At 41.4% G+C, this 22278-nt stretch overlaps 1 protein-coding gene across 3 annotated transcripts in view; it reads left to right on the top strand.

Moving 5' to 3' along the window:
• LOC144722343 (KH domain-containing, RNA-binding, signal transduction-associated protein 2-like) overlaps nt 1-21975 on the top strand; it is a 47180-nt gene extending 25205 nt beyond the window's left edge. The window contains exons 5-12 of one of the 3 annotated variants that reach the window (XM_078600531.1): nt 252-430; nt 4414-4627; nt 13218-13288; nt 15641-15699; nt 18819-18905; nt 20053-20086; nt 20453-20496; nt 21810-21975. In XM_078600531.1, the coding sequence (XP_078456657.1) occupies nt 252-430; nt 4414-4627; nt 13218-13288; nt 15641-15699; nt 18819-18905; nt 20053-20084 (642 nt within the window). In that variant the 3' untranslated portion in view covers nt 20085-20086; nt 20453-20496; nt 21810-21975. Of the gene's footprint in view, nt 1-251; nt 431-4410; nt 4628-13217; nt 13289-15640; nt 15700-18818; nt 18906-20052; nt 20087-20452; nt 20497-21809 lie in introns of all 3 variants that reach the window. The other 2 variants (XM_078600530.1, XM_078600529.1) reach the window with 2 other exon arrangements.
• The last annotated feature ends 303 nt before the right edge of the window (nt 21976-22278 follow it).

Genomic DNA, 22278 nt, shown 5'->3' with positions numbered 1-22278 from the left:
CCAAGCTCGTTTCGCCTTGCTCAATTCAATGCATTTATGCTTGACCCATTACAGCTTCAATAGTGTTTTTTACTGGCCGCTGTGATAATTATATATATATCAATACATAATAATATATATATCAATAATACATGTATAATGGTAATACACATATGACTATTGGCCGATGTATTAAATATTTAAATATATATTTCAATGATCTATATAAATACGGTACAAAATTTACAATGCTGTCTTCGTGGCCTCCACAGGACTACAATGACGAGATCAGACAGCAACAGCTCCGTGAACTCAGCTTCCTCAAAGGAGAGGACGATGCTGAGGTCGGGCTTGGGGTCCACGGGAGAGGCGGCCACGCCAGGGGCCATCCTGCTCCAGTGCCTCTGCCCCCCATCCGTCCGCTCCCATCGCTGCAGCATGCCCTTGCCAGGTACCGACCGTGCACGGACAATTGAGCTTCCACGGTTGACATCACAGATGCTAGGGCAGTGCTGCCCGAAATCCCAGGCTTCACTTACCTCCTCTCCACTGGCTTTTCCCACTTACCTTCTTCCGTTTCTCTCCAGCAGCAAGTGTGTGTCATGCCCATTTTTTTTTCTCTCGTATCAATGGTGTGTGAATGGAGACAACTGGGACACATTGAATCCTCAGGCGGTGTCGTCAAACAAAGCATGCACTTATTAATACTCTTCATACTGCCGTTACATTGCATATATAAATGTATATGTGCATATGTATGTTTCATTTGCAGGTACGTTATTAGTCAATGATATACAATACAATTAACACTCTTGATGGTGTTAAATTGGAAATACAGTAGTAAAACTGCATTAACCTAAGCAGACTATGCCGCTATGCATTCAATTAATGCAGCTGTGCATTCAGACAACCGGAGGGGAGAAGCCATTGTCTCTTTGGCAAATGAAGACCTGGAAACAGGTGGGACCTTTTAGCTTAGGCGAGGTCATTCTTAGCAGTGTCTGTGGGACGGGGTTCTTTTGTAATTGATGACATTCGTCTCAACCCCGTGGAAAGACGGTGACCTGCGACCTAGCGAGATTGGCTGTCCGTTTTACATGCCATTGCATAGAATGCTGAGATATAGGAGCACAGTAGATAGGCCCTTAGCAAATTGCACACTGATGCATGAAAGTGATAACCACAATTGCACACATGTGCTCACTGTGAATGTAAATGCATAGGAAGGCAATGCCTACCAAACACATTTACTGTGCAATTAGCTATGCCAGTAATGCTAGGATATAGTTCATTAGTTAATTGATTAATTTCGGTTTGCCTACTTTTTGATTTCACCCAATGCATCTGTGTCACCTTGTTACTGCACGTGTATGCCATGCAGCATTGTGACAAAATAACAATTGCTACACGTCGACATTGTTAAATTGAGTACGTTGACTGCGCCACCCACCAGATCTAAAATCACTGCCGTCACTGCCATTAATATTTTACATAAATCAAAATGGGGTGCGGTTGAGGCACGCTCTCAATCCGGCGTCCTGGAGGTAGTTGTTAGTGGATCACGTAACGATTGAATCCATGGTCTCATGCCAAGATGAAGTGGTGCGATTATGTGTGCAACGCATTCACATGCTGGGCAATAACAAACCTACCAGGGAAGGACAGTGAGTATGTTTCTGTGCAGCTTCATTGTTTTTTCTCTTGTAGGTGTGGACTTCGTCTAGGAATTTGTGGTTTCTCTTACACACGCACAGATTTTTTTAAAGGAATTGGACTTCCAGGCCAAGCAAGAGGCTCGTAATACATGTTAGGAGATTCAGCGAGGCTCTTCAAATTGGAAATTTCAAATTGTTACTTACATTATGGTATTTTTAGGTTTTCAGACAGGACACTTGGATGTAAACAGCCAGACTCGATGAAGGGCTTTATTTGAGAATTGGTGAAGAATGAAAAATGTTACCAAGTCCGAGATCTTATGGCACAAGTAATTTGACCGGACTTAAATTTAACATTCTGAAAATTGGCACCTCAATAGAGCACGATACCACCCGGGCACCATACTGGAACGTGAGTTGATCGCTAGCTAAAAGGGACTACATACCCTACTGAACGGTCTGTGTCCAATATCACTGCCTTTTACCTGGTAACTACCCGTCCAAGTGTTAACCAGGCCCGAGTCTGCTTAGCCACTGCGGAAGCGACGCTGCAGGTCGATGCGGCAATGCTGCGTTTCATTTCACGTTGCATGTAGCCCAGTCTTAATGGTAGTTGCCAGGAAGGCTGCCCTTTTTGAGACGAGTCCTCAACCTTGCAGACGCTGAAGGTGAGGAAGTCCTGTTTTCTGGGCTTGATCTTGTATCGTACTGCACGGTGGGCTTAGGCTGCACATCGGGCTCCCATTTCCAATTTTTGCACTTTGGCTGATGCTCACACGGTGGGCAGTGCTACAGCGCATCCACGTTGTGAAAGGTCACCTTCCACAAATGCACAGGGGGGATCATGAGAAGCAAATATTTTCACCGTACACCAACGCCAGTCTAGTTTTGCTTATTCGTGGTCTGTGCTTGTATTATTACACGTGCTCCAAATCGAATTGTCAATGCGCTACATAATTGGCAATATGCATTTCGTTCTCTCTCCATCGATTAATTGTTCATATATGTGGATATATATATACATATTTACATATAAAAAAATAACATTGAGTCAATATATCATGGGAAGAGTTCAACTTGCAAGTTTAAAATGAAATAATTCTAAAGCCCATGATCCATTTGAATTTTGCTAACTCAGTGTTCCCAGGTAAGAGTGCGGTGTAAGATTAAGGAGTTTTAACTACAACATTCAACTAATTTGAAATGTAAAAAACGGCAAGGGAAGTGGACGTCAAACTTTCACATCAACAGTCAAAATTTTTTTTTTCATAAAAATGAAAATTATTTCGGATTATGTATAATATCCATGCAGGGGAAATACTCTATAGTTTATTCTACTCAGAATCAGTATCGCGATATTTAAATGTGAACATACATAAATGTGGGTAATGCAGTCACTAACCCCAATGTACAGTAGATTTTCATTTATGTATTTGACAAAGTGGCCGATTCATATGATTTCAGATCTGTTTCTGGTTGAATATTATTTTAGAATACCTAAAGCAGGAAGCCTGCCTCTTTGTGCCATGTTACGTAATTGTATTTACACAAATGTTTCCTTATGAATATCCACGCCGCCAACTTTTCATTTCTTCAAATACTTAATCCTGCTCTTTCAGGCCAGTAATTAGGTGAACATACATGGGGATAAACTCACACGTTACCCCCGGAAGAAGAAAGTGGTCTGTGTATTTCACTGGCGCCTATTTGACTTGCTGAATTTACAGAGGTAGTGTTACAATTAGAATGCAATTGGGCTTTTGTGGAAAGCTTTTAAAGCCAACTGCAACTCTGACACTTACAGCAAGGACGAATGTGTTCAGAAGCGTGTTGAAGCGTCTCGCGGTGAAGGGCAGGGGGCTGGGATATAGAGCAGGGTCTTCAGGATTTTATCGGCAAGATTACATACTGCAGGGACACAGACGTAACATTCATAGTCGGTTAAGTTCTGCCCTAGCCAGGTAATAATACCAAGTCTTTCCACACTGGCTTCTACAACAGTGATCTGCTGTATGACAAGTTATATTTTTCTTCCGTAATAGAGGTTTTTGGTGATAGATCGTGTAAATATAAATGTGTCGCTAAACCTACCACCACCCGATACAGCCAATTAGTAGGGATTTATCAGCACACCGGTCTGTTGGAGAGTAATCCCACTACATTAACTTTTTTTCATTGACATTTTTAAAAATATATTATCATCCAGGAGTCTAGGGATAGTAATGTTTTGCTGAGGAAACATAATAAATGCAAGCAGCTTATTAAAGTCTTATAGAGTAAGCAAATGAAAAGGGTTGCAGCTGTGGCATGGTGGCACGTGCACTGTACTGTAAAGAGCCTTCATGGAGGGCTTCATTTGAGAATTTGACGAGTATGAAAAATGTCACCAAGTCCAGCTGTGGTTAACAGCAATGGCGAGTGATGACTGAAACACTCTTGTGCCTCCATATTTACCAGCCCACAACACAGACTCATGTGGGAAAAATGCGGTTACACAATCCCCCTGACCAAATCGGTCTGTGGGTGTTTGGAGGCCGTCATTCAGCTTGGACTGACAGACGGCTGTAAAAAAAAAAACTAGAAAATAAACATTAAATAACTCAGACTAATACAATTTGCACATTGATGGATGTCGAACTGTTATTAATAGCATTTTCCTGTTGTCCATTTTCAGTGGTTTGATGGGCTCCACCATAGTGCGCAAGGGAACACTCATCGCTGCGCAAGTGTTTTTTTGTTCTCCGCGTCTCATTTCTCCGATCGTTTCTTTTCAAAGCAGCCGCGGGCTACATTCAGCGGTTCCCCGGAGAATGGCCGCCCCGCGGGGCCTCGCCCTGGCCCGGGCACTGGCACCCCCTCTCCCTGCCGGCATGGGAGTCCCGGCACCTCAAAGAATGCGGCCAGTGGCCGCGTATCGAGCGGCACCGCCGCCTCCGCCGCCACCTCCTCCGCTGCCGCCCCCGCTGGCTGAGGAGGCCTACGAGGAGGACTACGTGAGTGCTTACGATCCTTGGACTCCTTTTGATGCCATTGCTCGTTCATGGCTCCCGCTAGGAAACCTTACACAGTCTGTTTGTTCTCCTGTAACGCTGTGTGTTGTTGTTTGCATAACGCGAATTGGATAGAACGCCATGAATGTATTGGGGAACGCATATTTTATACATAACGCGATTGAGTGAATGGAACTACATCGTGCGGGTAGGAATAAGCAGTTGTACAGCTGCCTCAGTGTAGCGCCACATGAGGCGGGATGCTGTTGGATGCTTATAGATACTACCCACATGCCTCAGTCTTTGTTCAGCCTGCATACACATCTCACGTGTTATCGCGGACTGTGCTTTACCCATTATTATATATCATAGCGCGATGTTTCCATAACGCGGTATTTTACAGGAACGCAACTACCGCGTTGTAGGTGACAGACAGGATTTATTTCTCCCACTACCAAGAATCAACCCATTTTTTTAGATGATGATGAGAAAGTGCCAGAGGTTTCATGTGAAACAATAAACACTGCTTAAACTGTGTGACAAAAAGGGAAAGCTCCTGGACCAGGTGACATAACCGTAAATAATCAAAGCAGCAGCATCCGGAAGATGCAACACAATTAGTGTACCTATTTACGAAATGTTTACCTAGAAATGAAATACCCCAATCATTGAACGATGCCTCAATCATCCATAATAGAGATTTTGGGTTAGATCGTGTAAATATATTAATGTGGCGTTAAAACCCACCACCACCCGACACAGCCAACTCGTAAGGGTTGTCACGTAAACAGAACATACCAATTCGTCACTAGTACAGCACACCGGTGTGTTGGTGAGCCAAGCCACAACATTTGCAAACTGAGTACGGCGTTTTGCCAGCAATTACACCTAGCTTCATCAGGCGACAGCTGTCACCTGATTAAGCTAGTTGTAATTACTGTCGCCTGATGAAGCTTGTGCCATCTAGATGGAGTTTACTGGCCACACACTCTCAAGAGTCTGATTATGGCCATGTCTCCAAGTTTGTGCATTACATACGTGCACCATAATCCTCAGGGTGGCACATGAGGCAAAGCCTTGCCATCACATCGGGTGGTTGAGGTGAAGTTAGTCATGGAGCGTGGAAAGACATGAGCCTTCTGGTAAATGCACAGAGTAATGCACAGCTTGTGCCGGCCATTATAAGTTACACATCGACTGGGCAAGTATGCCGGAGGTTTTGATGTTTTCTGTCGTGTTTATTTGCCAGAGTGTATACTACGAAAAATTTAATGTGGCAGAGAGTGGATTTGCTACCTCCTGAATTCACATGCACTGCAAAGTAGAAGGCACAGTGATTAAGACCTTTCACTCTATGATCCTGGTCACCCAGTTTTAGATATTTTGGTGTTCAAATCACCACCGGCAATTGGTGCCTGGTCTAGGCCTTTCCTACATTATTGCAGTCTAAATGAATACCTAGTGCAGCAGGGAGTCAGAGTTAGTACTGGAAGGAAAGTGAGAAAAGGCGGTGTTGTGTGGCAAGTCACGTTTTTGCAGAGGTACGAGCCCTGCAGCTGCCCTGGTTATTCTATGGATGTGTTAAACAAAAATCTGTGTAGTCTGCTTCACAGTGGATGTTCAAGATCACATGATGTTATTTGAAAAAAATAGTGTAGGTTATGTGTGCCAGCGTCACGGTCCAACTTTGCCAAATAAAAAATAATAACTCGTGAATTACTTAAGTGGATAAAACCACGTAATAACATCGACCGCCTACTGACAGGCTATACCTATCTGTGCACAATAGCACCTTCATCATAGCCTCTGTGCTGTAATATTGGCACAAGTGTAGTGACTAACTCGGAGACGATAAGTCTTGGAGGCACTTCTTTATTAGCAATCGGGGTTAACACTCTTAATAATTAGTCCATCTATTGTCGGCGACGCTACTCAGTTGGTAGGCTGCCTGACTGGTGGCACCCCTAGAGGGTAAAGATGGAGACGATGACAAGAAGAATGGTGAAGACGATGAGAAGAATGGTGAGGACGACGAATAGATCGGTGACGAAGACTTCAGCAGCATGACGGGGATCCCATTCCAACAACAGCCTCGAGGGCCCCTTACAGGGGCCCATCTTATACTATCAGCATGGCTTCGCTCCGCCCCCAGCCAAGCCCCCTTTCTGGAACCTACACGCGGTTCTTGGAGTGCCCCTTCTGTGCCTTTCCCCTAGATCCCCCTCTGGTGTATATCCTGGCCTGCTGACGTCAGGGCTGCCGTACGCCGCAGATCCGCTTTCCTGCCAGCAGCCAGCGCTATGCTACTACACTATGCCCCTACACAAGTACAATACGTTAAAAATGTGCTTATTGATATTCCAGCTTAAACAAGGTGCTCGCTAGGGTATCCACTGAACATGTATAACACCGAGTGGAAGTGTGGCAGGGCACCCTTATCACGTTCACAATGCTAACAGTTCAAATCCCTGTTGGGTTGACTCAGCTCAGCATCCCTGCTGAGTCAATAAAATATACACCAATTTTAGGCCAAATCAATACTGTAGTTGGTGTCCTGTGGAACAACTATCTGCTTTAGCAATTTAGAATGTACGCCTCTAATGCTCGTTGAACTAAGAAGACACTGCCAACTTTTGACGGCACACAAACACACATGAATGCGTGTGAGTGGGAGTGTGAGTTGGTAAATATCCTTCGGCTGCTCATTACCACTTTCATGTTGCACGTAGGCACAAAAAACGAACCACTATTATGATTTGGAAGGTATTTTTCTAAAGAATCAAGCCGATGGTCTCAACTCAGTCACCAATAACTGCACACAAAAAAGTCAGTTAATTATATTCACTTGATTTGGTCGATCGCAGCTTGTGGTTATGAATTGAATTGAATTAGGACACGTGTGGGGAGTCAGCTTTGAAGACGGTGAAAGAGCACCCTCTATCCAGTGTCGTAGTCAGGGACACCTATTGCAATGACCGCAGAATTACTTCTCTGGTGTCATCTTGCAGGGCCACATTCCCTGACACGACGTGATGTTCCATTGACCGGGGAAAGTCCAGAATGACGTTTCCACGTCTCGGGACACAACTCTGATATTACAACTCAGAAAATAAATTGGCAATACAATCTGAAAGGAATGTATTTTTAAGTTTTAAATAAAAGTAAAACCATACGGCACTACATATGTGCTGTGTATGATATCATTCACTGCGGCAAGTGAAGAAACGTGAAACGCATTTCTTACATTGCTTCTGTTCACAGCTGCAAAGGTGATAAGAGGGTAGTCAGGTTGTGTTTTGGTGTCAACAATTTTGGGACCAAAAAACATGTTTGGAGGCGAAGTGTGACTTATTTTAAATACCGCTCCCAGTTTGACTCCTAATTTTGTTGACATGAGATATTTTATTTTGGGAACATGAGATTGCATCGGAGCGTGCACATGTCAGAGGGGACATCGGTGGGTACGATCCCGGCAACCTCGGTTTGATTCCCTGCCTCGCGCATCCTTGACGAGCGACAATGTCTCAACCCGCTGTCAGATTTTTAACAAGTACTCGCCGTTGTGCATGAACATCAGCACTGGGGAGACCACGGAAGCGAAAGTGCAGTGTTGGGCACACCACCCCCCCATGTCCTTGTACCATGTCAGTCTCAGTAGGTACTCACGAACGGTGGTATTTGTCATTCAATATCACTACATGGTGGTCAGTGTCTTTGTTGTGTACTGGATACAAATAAGCAGAGGTGTGGACTCGAGTCATGTGACTTGGACTCGAGTCAGACTCGAGTCATGAATTTGATGACTTGCGACTCGACTTGGACTTGCATAACAATGACTTTGTCCCACCTATGAGGTGTGGACTCGAGTCATGTGACTTGGACTCGAGTCAGACTCGAGTCATGAATTTGATGACTTGCGACTCGACTTGGACTTGCATAACAATGACTTTGTCCCACCTATGAGATGTGGACTCGAGTCATGTGACTTGGACTCGAGTCAGACTCGAGTCATGAATTTGATGACTTGCGACTCGACTTGGACTTGCATAACAATGACTTTGTCCCACCTCTGCAAATAAGTACCACGAAAATGTATTTCTAATTGCAAGATAAGCTCATAACACTGGGGAAATACGAGCCATCTACATGTCTTGACACGTTTGAAGACGAAACTTTTTGTTTATAGTCTATGCAGACTCTCACTTCAATGAAAGTCTATATGGCTGCAACACATTTTAATTAGTTTATACCACCCCGGCTGTTTGTTTTTATATATATGGATTCTGTCACCACTTTCAGATGTAATTATGTTGAAATGTTAACTATTTTTTCGAATGAAAGTTGTTACGGTTACTTTGCAGATGTAAATGAAAATGAGCTACTGTTAATTTGCAAGAGATGTCGGTAAAATCAAGGAATGGCCTGATACGTATATAATTCTAAAATATGAATAACTCCATAAATACAATTTTCAAAAGACTGTAATATAATCCCTTTTCTATGAGAATGCTCTGCTGGATTTTAAAAATGTGCTCTGGTGGATTAAGTGATTTTCTTTAAGACCTCATGCATATATAACGAAAATGAAATGCCTCAGGCCAAATTATTCCAATAAGCTTGCAAAGCTTCAGTAATGTTTTGTATTTCTACAAAAAAATCTATCATAAAATTAATTGCACTATATAGTGGCCCAATGTGGGATCATATACCGTGCAGCTACCCGGAAGCCCCGTCTGAATGCTGTGTGTGAGTCAGCTTCACAGTCCGTCTCGGTAGTACTGGTGATTAGATAACCAGTTGTTTGAAATCGTACCCTGTAAAAATAATTTCATTCAGTATCAATGCTGTAGAGCTCGGAAAGAACCACACGTGCAACAGCAGACCAACACTTGTGTATGTGAACATACCTCCAGGATGTCAGTTGCACTTAAGAAATTATGAATAACTTTGAAATACACAGTAGTGTTAAGATGCACAGTGGTTTGATAGCGCATTTTAGAATTGTTGGAGCTCTTGAGTACCTTTTTATAATAACCAATTCCATATTCATATCAGTGCTCTTGAAAATGTGTAGTGAGAATGTTATTAACTTTGTGCAGGATCTAGAAAAACCTTATTCAGATCATATCATGCCCATGTTGGCCTGCCTGCCCTGGTTTCCAGTTTCACGTCGGATTCAGTTTAGAATAATTTTGCTAACCTACACAGCTCTGAACCAGAACCAGAATCTGTATTTATCCTGGAGGAATCCAATGAGCTCTGAAGCTCTTTTTCATGAATGTCCAGTAGGGGCAGGTCAGGAAGTTACCACAACAAGCAATACGAAAACACAATATGCATGCAAAGTATAGGAAATGTAACCAAATCACTCAAACTAAATATATAAAATATATAAAGTATATAACCACCTTGCCCCAGCCTACCTTAGAGACAAACTGCACCCATGTGTGTTGCTAGGTTGAGGCTTTGGTCTATGGGTGACCGAGCTGTGTGCCATGCAGCAGCCCCGAGACTCTAGAATACCCTCCCACAAGACATCAGGATATCATCAGGATATCTTGGGTCTATAGACATTTTGAAAGCTCGTCTTAAATGTCATCTGTCCACTTCCGTTTATTAAACTTTTAGATAATTGAGCGAATGGCTTAGGAACATTTATTTAATTATTTTACCGTTTATTTTATCGTGAGTTATTTGCCATGTTGTGTCTGCTGCGTATTGTACAGCAATCTGAGGCCCTCAATGAAAGGCGCTTTATACATAACATTATTAATATTGTGAAGGAATTACACATATAGTTATATATGCTTGCCATGTCGCTTACCGAAAGGAGGGTATTATACGCATAGTAATTTGGCGTGTATTTTTCAGTAGTTTTTCCTGTAATTCTAACAACATGGCAAGTACTATATGTGCTTGCAACAAAGTGGCTTTAATTGTAGGACACGATTTTCACTGATCTATTACTATAAGTCATGAAATAATATGTACAAAATGATACAATTATTAAGATAGCCTTCTATTCACTGACAATAATCTGTGAACATACGAAGGCACTGCTTCATCGTGCACAAGGCATTGGCTCAAAATTAAGCATATTCCCCAGTTCATTCCATGTCACTATAGTCCATTCTGAAATATAATACGTAATCTTTTTATTTTTCACTGCTGTATTCTCGCATATGATGTAATCTGGATTGAAGAGCCATTTCTTTAAAACTGCTTTTTGTGTTTAGTTTGTTGTCCTACCCCCGCACCTCCGATTAGTTTGTTGTCGTTCCCCCGGACCTCCGATTAGCACAGTTTGCTATATACAGTGAGGGAAAAAGTATTTGATTCCCTGCTGATTTTGTACGTTTGCCCACTGACAAAGAAATGATCAGTCTATCATTTTAATGGTAGGTTTATTTGAACAATGAGAGGCAGAATAACAACACAATCCAGAAAAACGCGTGTCAAAAATGTTATAAATTGATTTGCATTTTAATGAGGGAAATAAGTATTTGACCCCCTGTCAATTAGAAAGATTTCTGGCTCCCAGGTGTCTTTTATACAGGTAACGAGCTGAGATTAGTAGCACATTCTTAAAGGGAGTGCTCCTAATCTCAGCTTGTTACCTGTATAAAAGGTACATGTTCACAGAAGTAATCAATCAATCAGATTCCAAACTCTCCACCATGGCCAAGACCAAAGAGCTCTCCAAGGATGTCAGGGACAAGATTGTAGACCTACACAAGGCTGGAATGGGCTACAAGACCATCGCCAAGCAGCTTGGTGAGAAGGTGACAACAGAAAGGTCCTGCGAGAGTCTTTAGCCAGACATCAGCGGTGGATTGAGTGTGTTGAAGGCTGGACTTCACACACTCCAGCCCTTGTGCCAGGGCCCTACTACGACATTTGGGTGCTGCTAATCCAACAGAATACTGGGCCGCAAGAGTCCTGCCCAACTCTATAGCCTCCAAACTAGTGGAGAATACCGCTCGACAAAAACATCAAGCGAGAGATCCATCGCCAATTACCCCAGACATTGGCCTCAATTTCCTCACAAACCCCACCGCCATCAGCACAGAGGAATTGAGAGAGGGTTTGGCTGCAATGAAGAAATGCAAGGTTGCCGGCAGAGATGATACCTCTGCAGAATTATTCTATCATTTTAGACCCTAGGGCACTGCAATGACTGGAAAAACTGTACACCAAAAACATGAAAACTGGATGCATCCAAAAAGCATGGTGGAAGATGATGGTCATTGCCGTACCTAAACCGGGTAAGCCAACTGAGAGACCCGAAAAGCTATAGGCCAATATCACTCCTGTGCACGACCTATAAACTCCTGGAGGGCATAATCATTATCATGCTCTGGAGAATCGGCCCCCTCGTCAAGTCAGTGATCCCTGAAGAACAAGTGGGATCCTGGCCTGGATGCAGCTGCTATTTCCCTCGATCTTGCAAATCGAGGGAAACAGTCGTTTTTCCATTAATCAGGACCTTAACAATATCCCTCTTCATCGCTTGAAGTCATGCAAGCCCTTTTGGACCCATACGCTTAAGCTTCAGCAATGCAAGTTCAACCCCGATGAAGCTTGAAGAGCTGAATGGAGTTCACAAACAAACACCTTGTGAAAGACCCAACACAGAAGATCCCTGGGTTTGATCTTCTACGAGGGCTCATGGTCCACCCTAAAGCACATACACACAAATCATGGCAGATGCGGATACATTATATACAAATTAAAACTTAAAAACTACCCAGTAGTGTGCGACTGTGGTCATCCAGAACAGACCGTGCAATATATGAGACATTTCACCAAGCGACTGCAGCCCCATGTTATTGGCTTATAGAAGTCGTAGCAATTTTTTTACACCTTAGTTTACAATTTGAACTGCAAAGTGCAGTATTTATTTAGATATATATTTTTTTGCAAGACTGCTCTGAAACCTGTAACCACATCCCTTGTTTGAGGAGTTTTCATTTCGAGCCAAAAAAAATCATTGGCTCAGATTGTATCCCGAAAAATAAAATGGTTGGAAGCCGGCTCTTCCCTCTGGTTTTCGTTTTAGTGTTACTCCATGGATGCAACATAATGTAAAAAAAATAGACCATTGTGTGTCCAAGCCAAGGTTTATACTGGGAGGTATTATTATAATGTATATATTAAAATGGAAATGAGTCGATCGGTAGATCATGTATGGTGGGGTAAGGTGTGGGTACACTAAGCTCTTCCAAGACGTATGAGCAGCGTGGAATAGGTTCTCCAGAGCTCCCTTCGCTGGATTTCCTTCCGCAAGCAGCGGTGTGAGTAGGCAATTACAGGGCTGCACATCTCCCTTGCTAAAATTGCGAATGAAATCGACTCGAGTCACCATCTCATTGGCAGATGAGATGCCATGTGGGCGTGCGTGTGGCACCTCGCGGCAGGGTTCATTGCGACCTTCGTGCATCACCCCCACCGAGCGTGTCGCCCACACTCCTCATTAACCACTTCTCACGCCTCACTAATTTCATTTCACTGCAAATTAACTTTAACTTTTTTTTTCATATACAGCATAAAAATATAATCTTCTACTTACTTACATGTGACTTAATCTACTTAGGCTTATGAAGATGTGTATGAGAATGGATACGAAGAGGACTATGGTGCCGGCAGTACCTCCCAGACTAACAGGTATGGGAATAAATGTACTTTACTCTTGTGTGTAAGGTGAAAATGCAGTTTACTGGAAGTGTCATACCACTGTTTACCGCATTTTATAATGAAGGGCTCTGGGTTGAAAAGGTGTGATATCAAAAATATATGATTATTATTGGTATAACATGATCATACAACTAGAATACATGTATATTAAAGTGAAACCTGTGCTGTGAATAAAATGATGAACCAGTCCTAAAATATCTGCAGAATTATGTTTTAGAAAAGTAAAAACATATACACAATGTACTTTATATGATTATACAGTACATTGTATAATCATATACAGTACATTCGTGTTGATATGGGATTATTTGGGGGAGGGTCTATCATCTGCAAAAAATGTTGCATGAATGCAGTGTGGCATGGATTACGGAAGGAAAAGCTGTGCGCGACTCCATTAATCAACAAATAATGTGCGGACTAAGGAGAAGTGCAACTACGTGACTTGAGGTTAAATTAATCTGCAGTAAATTGGTGGATTATAAGGTTATGGGTGTTTCTAAGACCCAATTAGGCAATTTTTTCATAAAGTGAAAATATTTGTAAAACATTTTTACACTTGATATCCAAGTCTCAAAACCTACAAAACATGTCACATTAGCACTCCTAGTTTAACACGTAGACTTTCGAAACCAACATTATGCATAATAATGGTTTTTGGGTTAGATCGCATTAGTATAAATGTGTCGTAACCCTCCAGCACCCGACACACCAAATTAGTAAGGGATTTGTCAATTAAACAAAACGCCAATTCGTTACTACTTCAGCTCACCGGTGTGTTGCAGAGTAAACCCACAACATTTACAATTTGAGTACGACGTTTCGCTGGTAATTACATCCAGCATCATCAGGCGATTTGCCAGAATAGCACACCTAGTCTGTGCAGATGCAAAGCTAAGATATAAAAATTGCAGCTTTGCGTTAGCCCCTCTGCCACTGCCACGGATTGCCGTTTTGCGGTCCGCGATACTCTTTCAATCCGTCAAGGTGTGCTATGTATTACAGAAGCAGTCGCGAACCGCCAATAATCCCCAAATTTACAGCAAACTTGTGGATTATTGTATAGCGGATTGTATTTCTGCCACACGACTGAAGATTGATGCTTAAGCAATACAGGCAGTTCCTCGACTTAAGTCGGTTCGACTTACGTCGATCCACACTCTCGGCAGGTGGCCATTCGCCACAGCCGCGTTGTTAATCACAGCGGTTGGACTCGCACTTACAGCAATGACGCCGACTCAGGCGCCGGTTCTGCAGACAAACAAACATACGTACGCATGTATGTGTAATGACAGGGTGACACCTGCCAGTCTGTAAGGGTAATTACAGTTATAGCTGCATTACATAATGCTTTATTATGAAAGGGCATATCTAGGGTAAAGGTTAAGGGCAGTGTCAGTCGAGAAGCTCCGGGAACCATCCCGAAGGGTCTCGTAGGTTCTAGAAAGGGGCGTGGCCAGAGGTCGAGCTTGGCCATGCCAGGCAGATACGTATAAGGAGCACAGAACCAGAGTTTTGAGGCTGTTAGTGTGGGGTCTGGGTCCTGGTTGCGTCGCTGCCGTCATCATCTCTTCGTCTTCGACCACGTGGCTGTTCTTCCGCGAGACCAGCTTTGTCGCCGCCGCTACACTCGTCAACCAGCCAGTGTAGCGCAGGACAGAGATGGGCTGCGTGTTTGGACAGCCTAGGTGTAGCCGCGTTACGAAGTGTATCGCCCTGTGTGCTCTTAATAAATAAAAAGCCTTCTACTCGACGTGTGTCGGAAGTCGCTCATTGCATATGTATATTAAACATCTTTCGCACCATACATAGCCAACCGTGCTAATCGGAGGTGTGGGGGAAGGATGTCACCCAGTCGATCTACCTCCCGACTTCGCCTTCCGGTGCTAAACCTTCTGCATTATTAGCTGATGGAAACGCATTTTTTATTCATTTAATTCTTAAAAATGGCTGATGAAATGAAAGGTCAGTGAATTCGTGGTGTTGAAAAGAGCATGGCAGAAAGGCCATGACTGTATTCAGTCCAAATAAGCCAGGATTACGAGGAATCAAGGTAATAACTTTTCGTAATAATATTGTATTCTATATATGATTGGTAGTCGATTCAACATGCGATATGTATTCGTATAAAAAAATCTAACTTTCTTCAAATATAAACAATATAATTGTTTCTCTGGGAAAACAGTTCTTGACATACATCGTTTCAACTTGTGGCACCTTTTCTAGGAACATAACCTGACATATGTCCGAGGACCACCTGTACTTTGAATGTTTTGACATTTTTTTTTCATATGAATGGTTGTCTGGTATGTTCTTATTATACAGTGCTGAAGAATACTGTGACTACAGCTACACCCTTACTTTGGGAGAATACGATGACTTTGGTGAGAATCTGCATTGGCACTTTGACACGGACATTAAAAAGACAATGAATTGAAAGATTTTATCCGAGCTTAAACACCCACATGTACAGCACCAATTTTGGTTCGGTGGATTAAAGGGCTAGTGGAACACTTAGCAGGCACTGCGATGACTCCCGAATATGAATCTGTCCAGCAGAACGAGATGAAACTGAGTGAACAGGTGGGGCGAAGATGTGATCATAGCGTGGTCACCAGGCCTCGCAAAGAAGGATATAGACTGGCCCAAAATGTTCAGTTTTATTGATGACTAGCTTTTCTACCCGACTTCGCCCGGGACTTGGATTCACCATGCCTTTGTCTCCACCGTGGCGATGTTCACACACCACACCAGTTACTCGTTTGAGGCTGAGTAGACCTAGGGGAGGCCCAGGACCGGTTCAAATAATCGCCACCGGTGGTGGCCGTGAGCGGGAATCGAACTCGGGTTGCCGGGTTCGTAGTGCAGCGCGCGAATCACTACGCAGTCGCTGCCCCCCCCCCCACACACAGGATACAGACAAAGACCCCCCGTTTAGCCTGTGAGATTGTAGGGGGCAAGTGCTGTTAGCGAGCACCTATGAAGGCCGGCACGGCACACGAGGGGTTTGGGTGGCCAGCACCACGCCCGGCCGCCTTTGTCCCCCCAGTGGCGATATTCACACACCACACCAGTTACTCGTTTGAAAGCTGTCTCTGGTGTGGACCAATCAGTTTCAAAGACAATGCATATATTATCAGAGTATGTTTTCTGTTTGCATTCTGACCACAAGTATTGTGGTTAATGCAGACATGATTTTTTGTAAAATGGTTCAGTTTGGTGTTTTAACATCTTAACACCTGTTTTGTTTCCAGAAAAAAAGGGGAAAACCTATTCTCATATTTTGGTACTGGCAAAGGAGGTCCCATGAGGATATAACCTGTTCATGATTATTAATGAGGGGGTAAATATAGTAGTCAATAAATACATTCACAGTGGGGAGAGGGAGAGCGGTGGTACTCTGGTTATTACACTGCGTTCTGAACCCCACGGTGACCTAAGTTTCATTGCTGGCCATGGCTAACATCAGTGGAGAGCATTATCTGAACAAGACCTGGCCCCCTCCTGTCCCCTCAACCAATTAACACTGACCAGCAAGGTGAAGTGTCATAACAATTCCCCCATAGCTGAACTCGTGTGGGAGGGGCCTTCCAGAAGTGGATCGACAAGGGGTTCGGCCCGAATACATTTACTGAAAATCGCATGCAGTTATGCCGTGGATTGAATTTAATATGTTACGATTATAAATCCAACACTGCATATTCCATTTAGGTGGCACGTTCAGTGTGCAATAATCTGATATTTTTGAGATGACATATTCAGTGAATTACGTGACATTGTTGATTTGTTCATATGGAACTGGTATGCATTTGAGATGATACATTGTTTTCAATCGTAACAGTCGTACTCACACTGGTCAACAAAAAAAACATTTTTTTCTGGCCTTGACTTTTGCAGCTGTTTTAGACTAATTTCAGGGTGCTGATTCCAAATCTGATCTCAGATTTGTTCTATCATATCTAATTTTTAAATCCTTTATATTAAGTTCGCTTGCTTGCTTAGGACCGTGCAAATCTTTCGGTCGTTTTTTAACCCACTTCCCGTGATCCAATCGAGCTGCCATTTTGCACACAGATTCGTTGTGCGTGACAATGCATTTTCGTGAAAAAAAATTCCAAAATTTTACACTGTTTAGGGGAAATGTTTTAAATATTTAATTACCAATTGTTTAATGCTGCCAGACAATCATCTGACCCATAGGTGGCAGCCATCTCAAGCCAGAGGACGAGATGACTCTAGCCGCCCCGATGCCACGCATATAAAGTATTTATAGTGAATAACTTTGTTTTTACGGGTTTACTTGTTATGCTATCGGCATACCCCATTTTCATTGATTTTACCCGAAATTAACTCTGTCACTTATGATTGCAAGTTGTTGCGAGTCAGTGACTGCTTTAGTGTTAAAATATGGTGCTGTATTACTAGGATAGTGTGTTTATAATATCATATTATGTAGATATCCACATTTATTTAATATTTTTCTTCTGCAGTTTTTATTGAAAATGCAATATTTGATATCTAAAAAACCTGATGTGATAGACAAAAACTGATGCAAGATTTGGAATCAGCACCCCAAAATTACCTTTAAACCGTTGGAATACCTTATGCCAGAAAAAGTGTGTTGACCAGTGTTATGCTCCAAATGTAATGCTTATATGAACATTTTAATTATACATTTAGAAGCCCATGCTTACAGCATTTAATTGTTTATATGTTCACTCTGCTATGCATGCACATTGCAACTCATGAAATAGAATACCGTGACCTTTTCCCACATTGCTTTGCAGAGTTTAAACTGTTGTGACATCTTGGACCATGTTATTTGATATTTTAGTACAAATCTACACCTTCATTGTTGGCCCATTAGTGAAAGGGGGGATGTGTTCCCTATAACAGCTCAAAGCACAACATGCGTCAGAAGCAGCGCTTTACTTGTGCTGATGAAGCGTATTAACAAGTGAAACCAGCACATAAAGGCTTTGCTGCCGTAAAGCGGATGTGCCTTCAGTCTGGTAAAAGCTAGTGACTGAAGTTCAGGCTCCTGTGCACATAGCATGCAAATTTAAAACCCGGTCAGACATTATTTCTGCTCATATAAGCCTCCGGGGTTGATTAAATGATTACTAACTTGTGAAAACTAAAATTAGCATTGTATAAATAGACTGGCCCTTGCCATTTCCATGATTGATTCAAGGTCACCAACATAAATATGTATTGGTCAAAGCTTCTATGAGAAAGTAGACCATTCTGCTTCAGAAACAGACACCTATAAATAATTAGAATCGGAAAGAAGGCTGATAAAACATTGTCAGCACATCAACAAATTGTTCCGGGAGAATGAAGCGCACGTCATTTTTCTAACAAAAAATCACTTCTATAAACCTTTCATTGAATAACGCATAATTTACTCGCCACGCTTCCACGTTCATTCTGTATTGTAACGTGTACAGGACCAAGTGATCACATAGCCCTAACGTTGAGTCGGTCGTCGTTGTTGCTGTAGGTCAAAATGGGTGGTCCAATACCAATGGCCTCCTCAAAGCAGCGCCAGTGTGGAGCATGAAGGGCGCCAACAGGGAACACCCCTATGGTATCTATTGACATCTTGTTTGTTGTGCACTGAATATTTGTCTGCTGTTCTAGACTTCATCGCGTGTCCTTTTCAAAATGTAGTGTTAGACTTTGTGGCTGTAATGCTGACGCACACATTTCGCGTACTTTGCTACGAATTGGTGTACATTTTGCATTTTGCGTGCGCCAAATTTTGTTACAGCTATCGCTTGTCTGTAGTGAAATAATGAAACCTATACGTCTATGGTATGTAGTTTGTCGGATGAATAAGTACGATCATGAGCAATTTAACAACTTTTTAAAACGCAAGCTGTCTGTAAACCTTATTTGTTTTAAGGTGTATTCTAATTATGGCAAGCATGAAGATCTAATAATTTTTAAACAATTACACTAAGTAAATACCAGTTTTGTTTTCATACTTAAATAGATGCAATTTAAAAGCAAAGGCAAATGTTATTTATGGTACAATTACTGTTCAATATAAAGTAAGTACCCTGCTATCAATAATGATTAAATGCGAATTAAAGTAAGATAATTTTTGTAGATAATTTACATTTGAATCGTAATCTATAATGCTGAATTAATCATATTTGCTTAAATCGATCGCATAAAATGTTATTGTATGAATAAAAGTAATCTTATTACGTAATTATGTGTGCTGTTTTAAATATATCGGTTAATACTTTAATCTTATAAGTGACGTAAACACTTTGCTTTGAAACATTGCAAAATAATTGCGTTCAGAGAATCACACTGGTCTATTGACTAACGGTTGTATTATTGTACAGTATACGAAATTCACGGAAAATTATATCGCAGCCTAACTGCCGTTGCACTCGACGGTTTATTCAAAATGTAAACGTCACCTGCAAGTAATCCAACTTTAACGCTGTGCTAAAACGAAGTTACCTTTGTGTTGTCTCAACGCTAGTTAACCCCCCTCGTACATATCTATAGGCAGGCGCGTTTGATTAATCCATGCTGATTCGAATGAGAATTTAGGGGATTTCAAAGGATCTCTAAAGCAATAAGCACCTCAGCAATAGAAGGTAACCCTAATACTTTGTCTTAATCGCATAAAACTTTATAATTTTTGTTAATTGATTTGTAAAAAAAAACATTAATTACGAGATGCACTAAGAAAATGTAACTTGATATTTCAACAGGAAGAGTCTTAATACCAGTGGTACTAATTTAAAGGTAATACAAACTAAAAGCAACTTAATACATGCCATGTTAAATGTTAATATTCCAGCGAGCATGAAATATAATACACTTGTTTATAATGCTACTATCTTAAAATATATCTTTAAAATGGATCACAGTATAATTTGTATTAATACAAATCTAATGAATGCAATACATACCAATGCACTGCTGCAGATTGTTTACAATTTGTTGTGATCTTACGTCTAAAATAATGATTACATGATACGACTGATGGGTTTACATAGATAATATGTGCTTGTCATTGTTCTTTAGAATAGTGGCAATAATGTGCTTAAATGTTTGCGAAATAATTGAATGTTGTGCCGAGTTTAAATTTTGCACTTTTTCTTGCTTTAGGAGAACGATAGTACTGTTGTACCCAGGTGCAAACTACTTGGTAGGTAAGTCTCTTCTAAAGCTCATTTTTGCATCCCTCTGAAGTCGTGACTAAATAGATATGCTTTACATTTAAGAAAACTGAATGCGTCTACGCATTTATGAACATGATCACACCTCATTCAGTCACAGAAACAGGGCATGGATGGAATGTTTTCCGTCTGTACGGGTCATTTAGCATTGCCAACTGTGTGTGAAGGGACATTGTGTTAGACTTGGTTAAAGTGAAACATTTATAGACTGATAAGCCCACATTAAGTTACTTTGTTGAAAATAATTTTCATCGTAAGAGATGCAACCTCCATAAACAGCAAGGGTGAGAGTGGGCATGCCAAATGTATGCTATGTGTGCACAGTGTAACTTCAGTCATTACCATTAAACACCTGTCACATTCCATAGTTGAATAGACATAAATGCTTAAAGCTAATCAACCAGTATCTCAACTGAAGTTTCATCGCTGCGTGTCGATTATTAGTAAACGCACAAGTCTATTACCACGTTGCTTTAAAGTTGTCGAGATGTGTTTGGCATGTCCCATTACTACCAACACTAGTTCTGCTTGATTCACGATGCAATTAATTGTTGATTGGGTTATTGAGACCTTAGAAAGTACCTTATAATGTTGGCTGAGAAGACCCCTTATCCACCAAATCACCCACAATGTTTATAGGATTGTCCAAGGAGCGTGATGGATGTACTGACACTGTTATAAGTAATTTATCCAAACTTATGTTATTTACTATGCTGTCACATGCATGTAATGCCTTTTAAATATTTACTGCCTATCTTGTCCTGTAATGGCATGTGACCCCATGCTTCTACTGTGACCGCACAATAAATTATATGCTGCATTTCATTTGTGTCCCTGGACACGATATTTGACGTAAATAATATTCCAGTAAGGTGGACAAATGTAGAGCTGAATTTATGACATCATTCTCTTGATGTGATTTTTTTCCATTGTTTCAAAAGGGAGCCCGAACACTGTTCACATGGAAAACCTGAATATACCATTCTCGTAGACTGCTTCAAAATATATAAATGTCATTGACCTTTGTTCTCTGTTCATTCCTACATTTATTAAAATATACATAATCATTTAGTACATTCTGGAAATCTGAGGAATTATTTATATATTTTGGGATACAAAACACTTGTTACGAGTCACTGGCAGGCTTTGAAATTAATTGCTAATATGTTTAAATATTTAGAATTATTTTTTGAAGTGTTTAATGTACGTTTGTACGTGTGTGTGATCATTATGTTATGTTTGTAAGTAAAAATGTGAACTTATACAGATTGTTTGCTGTCTTTCAGGTGAACATTGCGAATAGAGCACCGGCCACCCAACTATTCACGTTGGATTTGGTTTAAATGTTAATTTGTTTTTACCTTTTAGCTATACAACTTTACTTCACATCCTCTTGGTCTCTTAACAATTTATAAAATCAATTATTTATATAATAAACAATATTGGCAAGAATCGACCGATGTGTGTGCGAGTTTTTTCGTGCCTTTTCCTATGCGTGTCTTTTAATAAGCTTGGTTTTTTTTTACAACTATAAAAATTATTGAAACATTTTGTTACCTTGATCTTTAATTAAAAAAATCAGAGATTTAAACTAAACGTTTTTATTTTACCATGTGAGGCCCATTGAACTATAGATCTCTTTTCCAGAAGTGACCTGGCCACAAATGAAAGCGCAACAAAGTGGCTTATCATGTGGAGAGTTATGGAAGCCAAGTGGAGGGTAAAAACCGGAGGACCCGGAGAAAAATCCATGCA

Source organism: Lampetra planeri, chromosome 14 (genome assembly GCF_965212315.1).
Source record: "Lampetra planeri chromosome 14, kcLamPlan1.2.h2, whole genome shotgun sequence".
NCBI classification, from domain to species: domain Eukaryota; kingdom Metazoa; phylum Chordata; class Hyperoartia; order Petromyzontiformes; family Petromyzontidae; genus Lampetra; species Lampetra planeri.
Note: the sequence above shows the minus strand (reverse complement) of the source record. Positions and strands in the feature narration are given on the sequence as shown.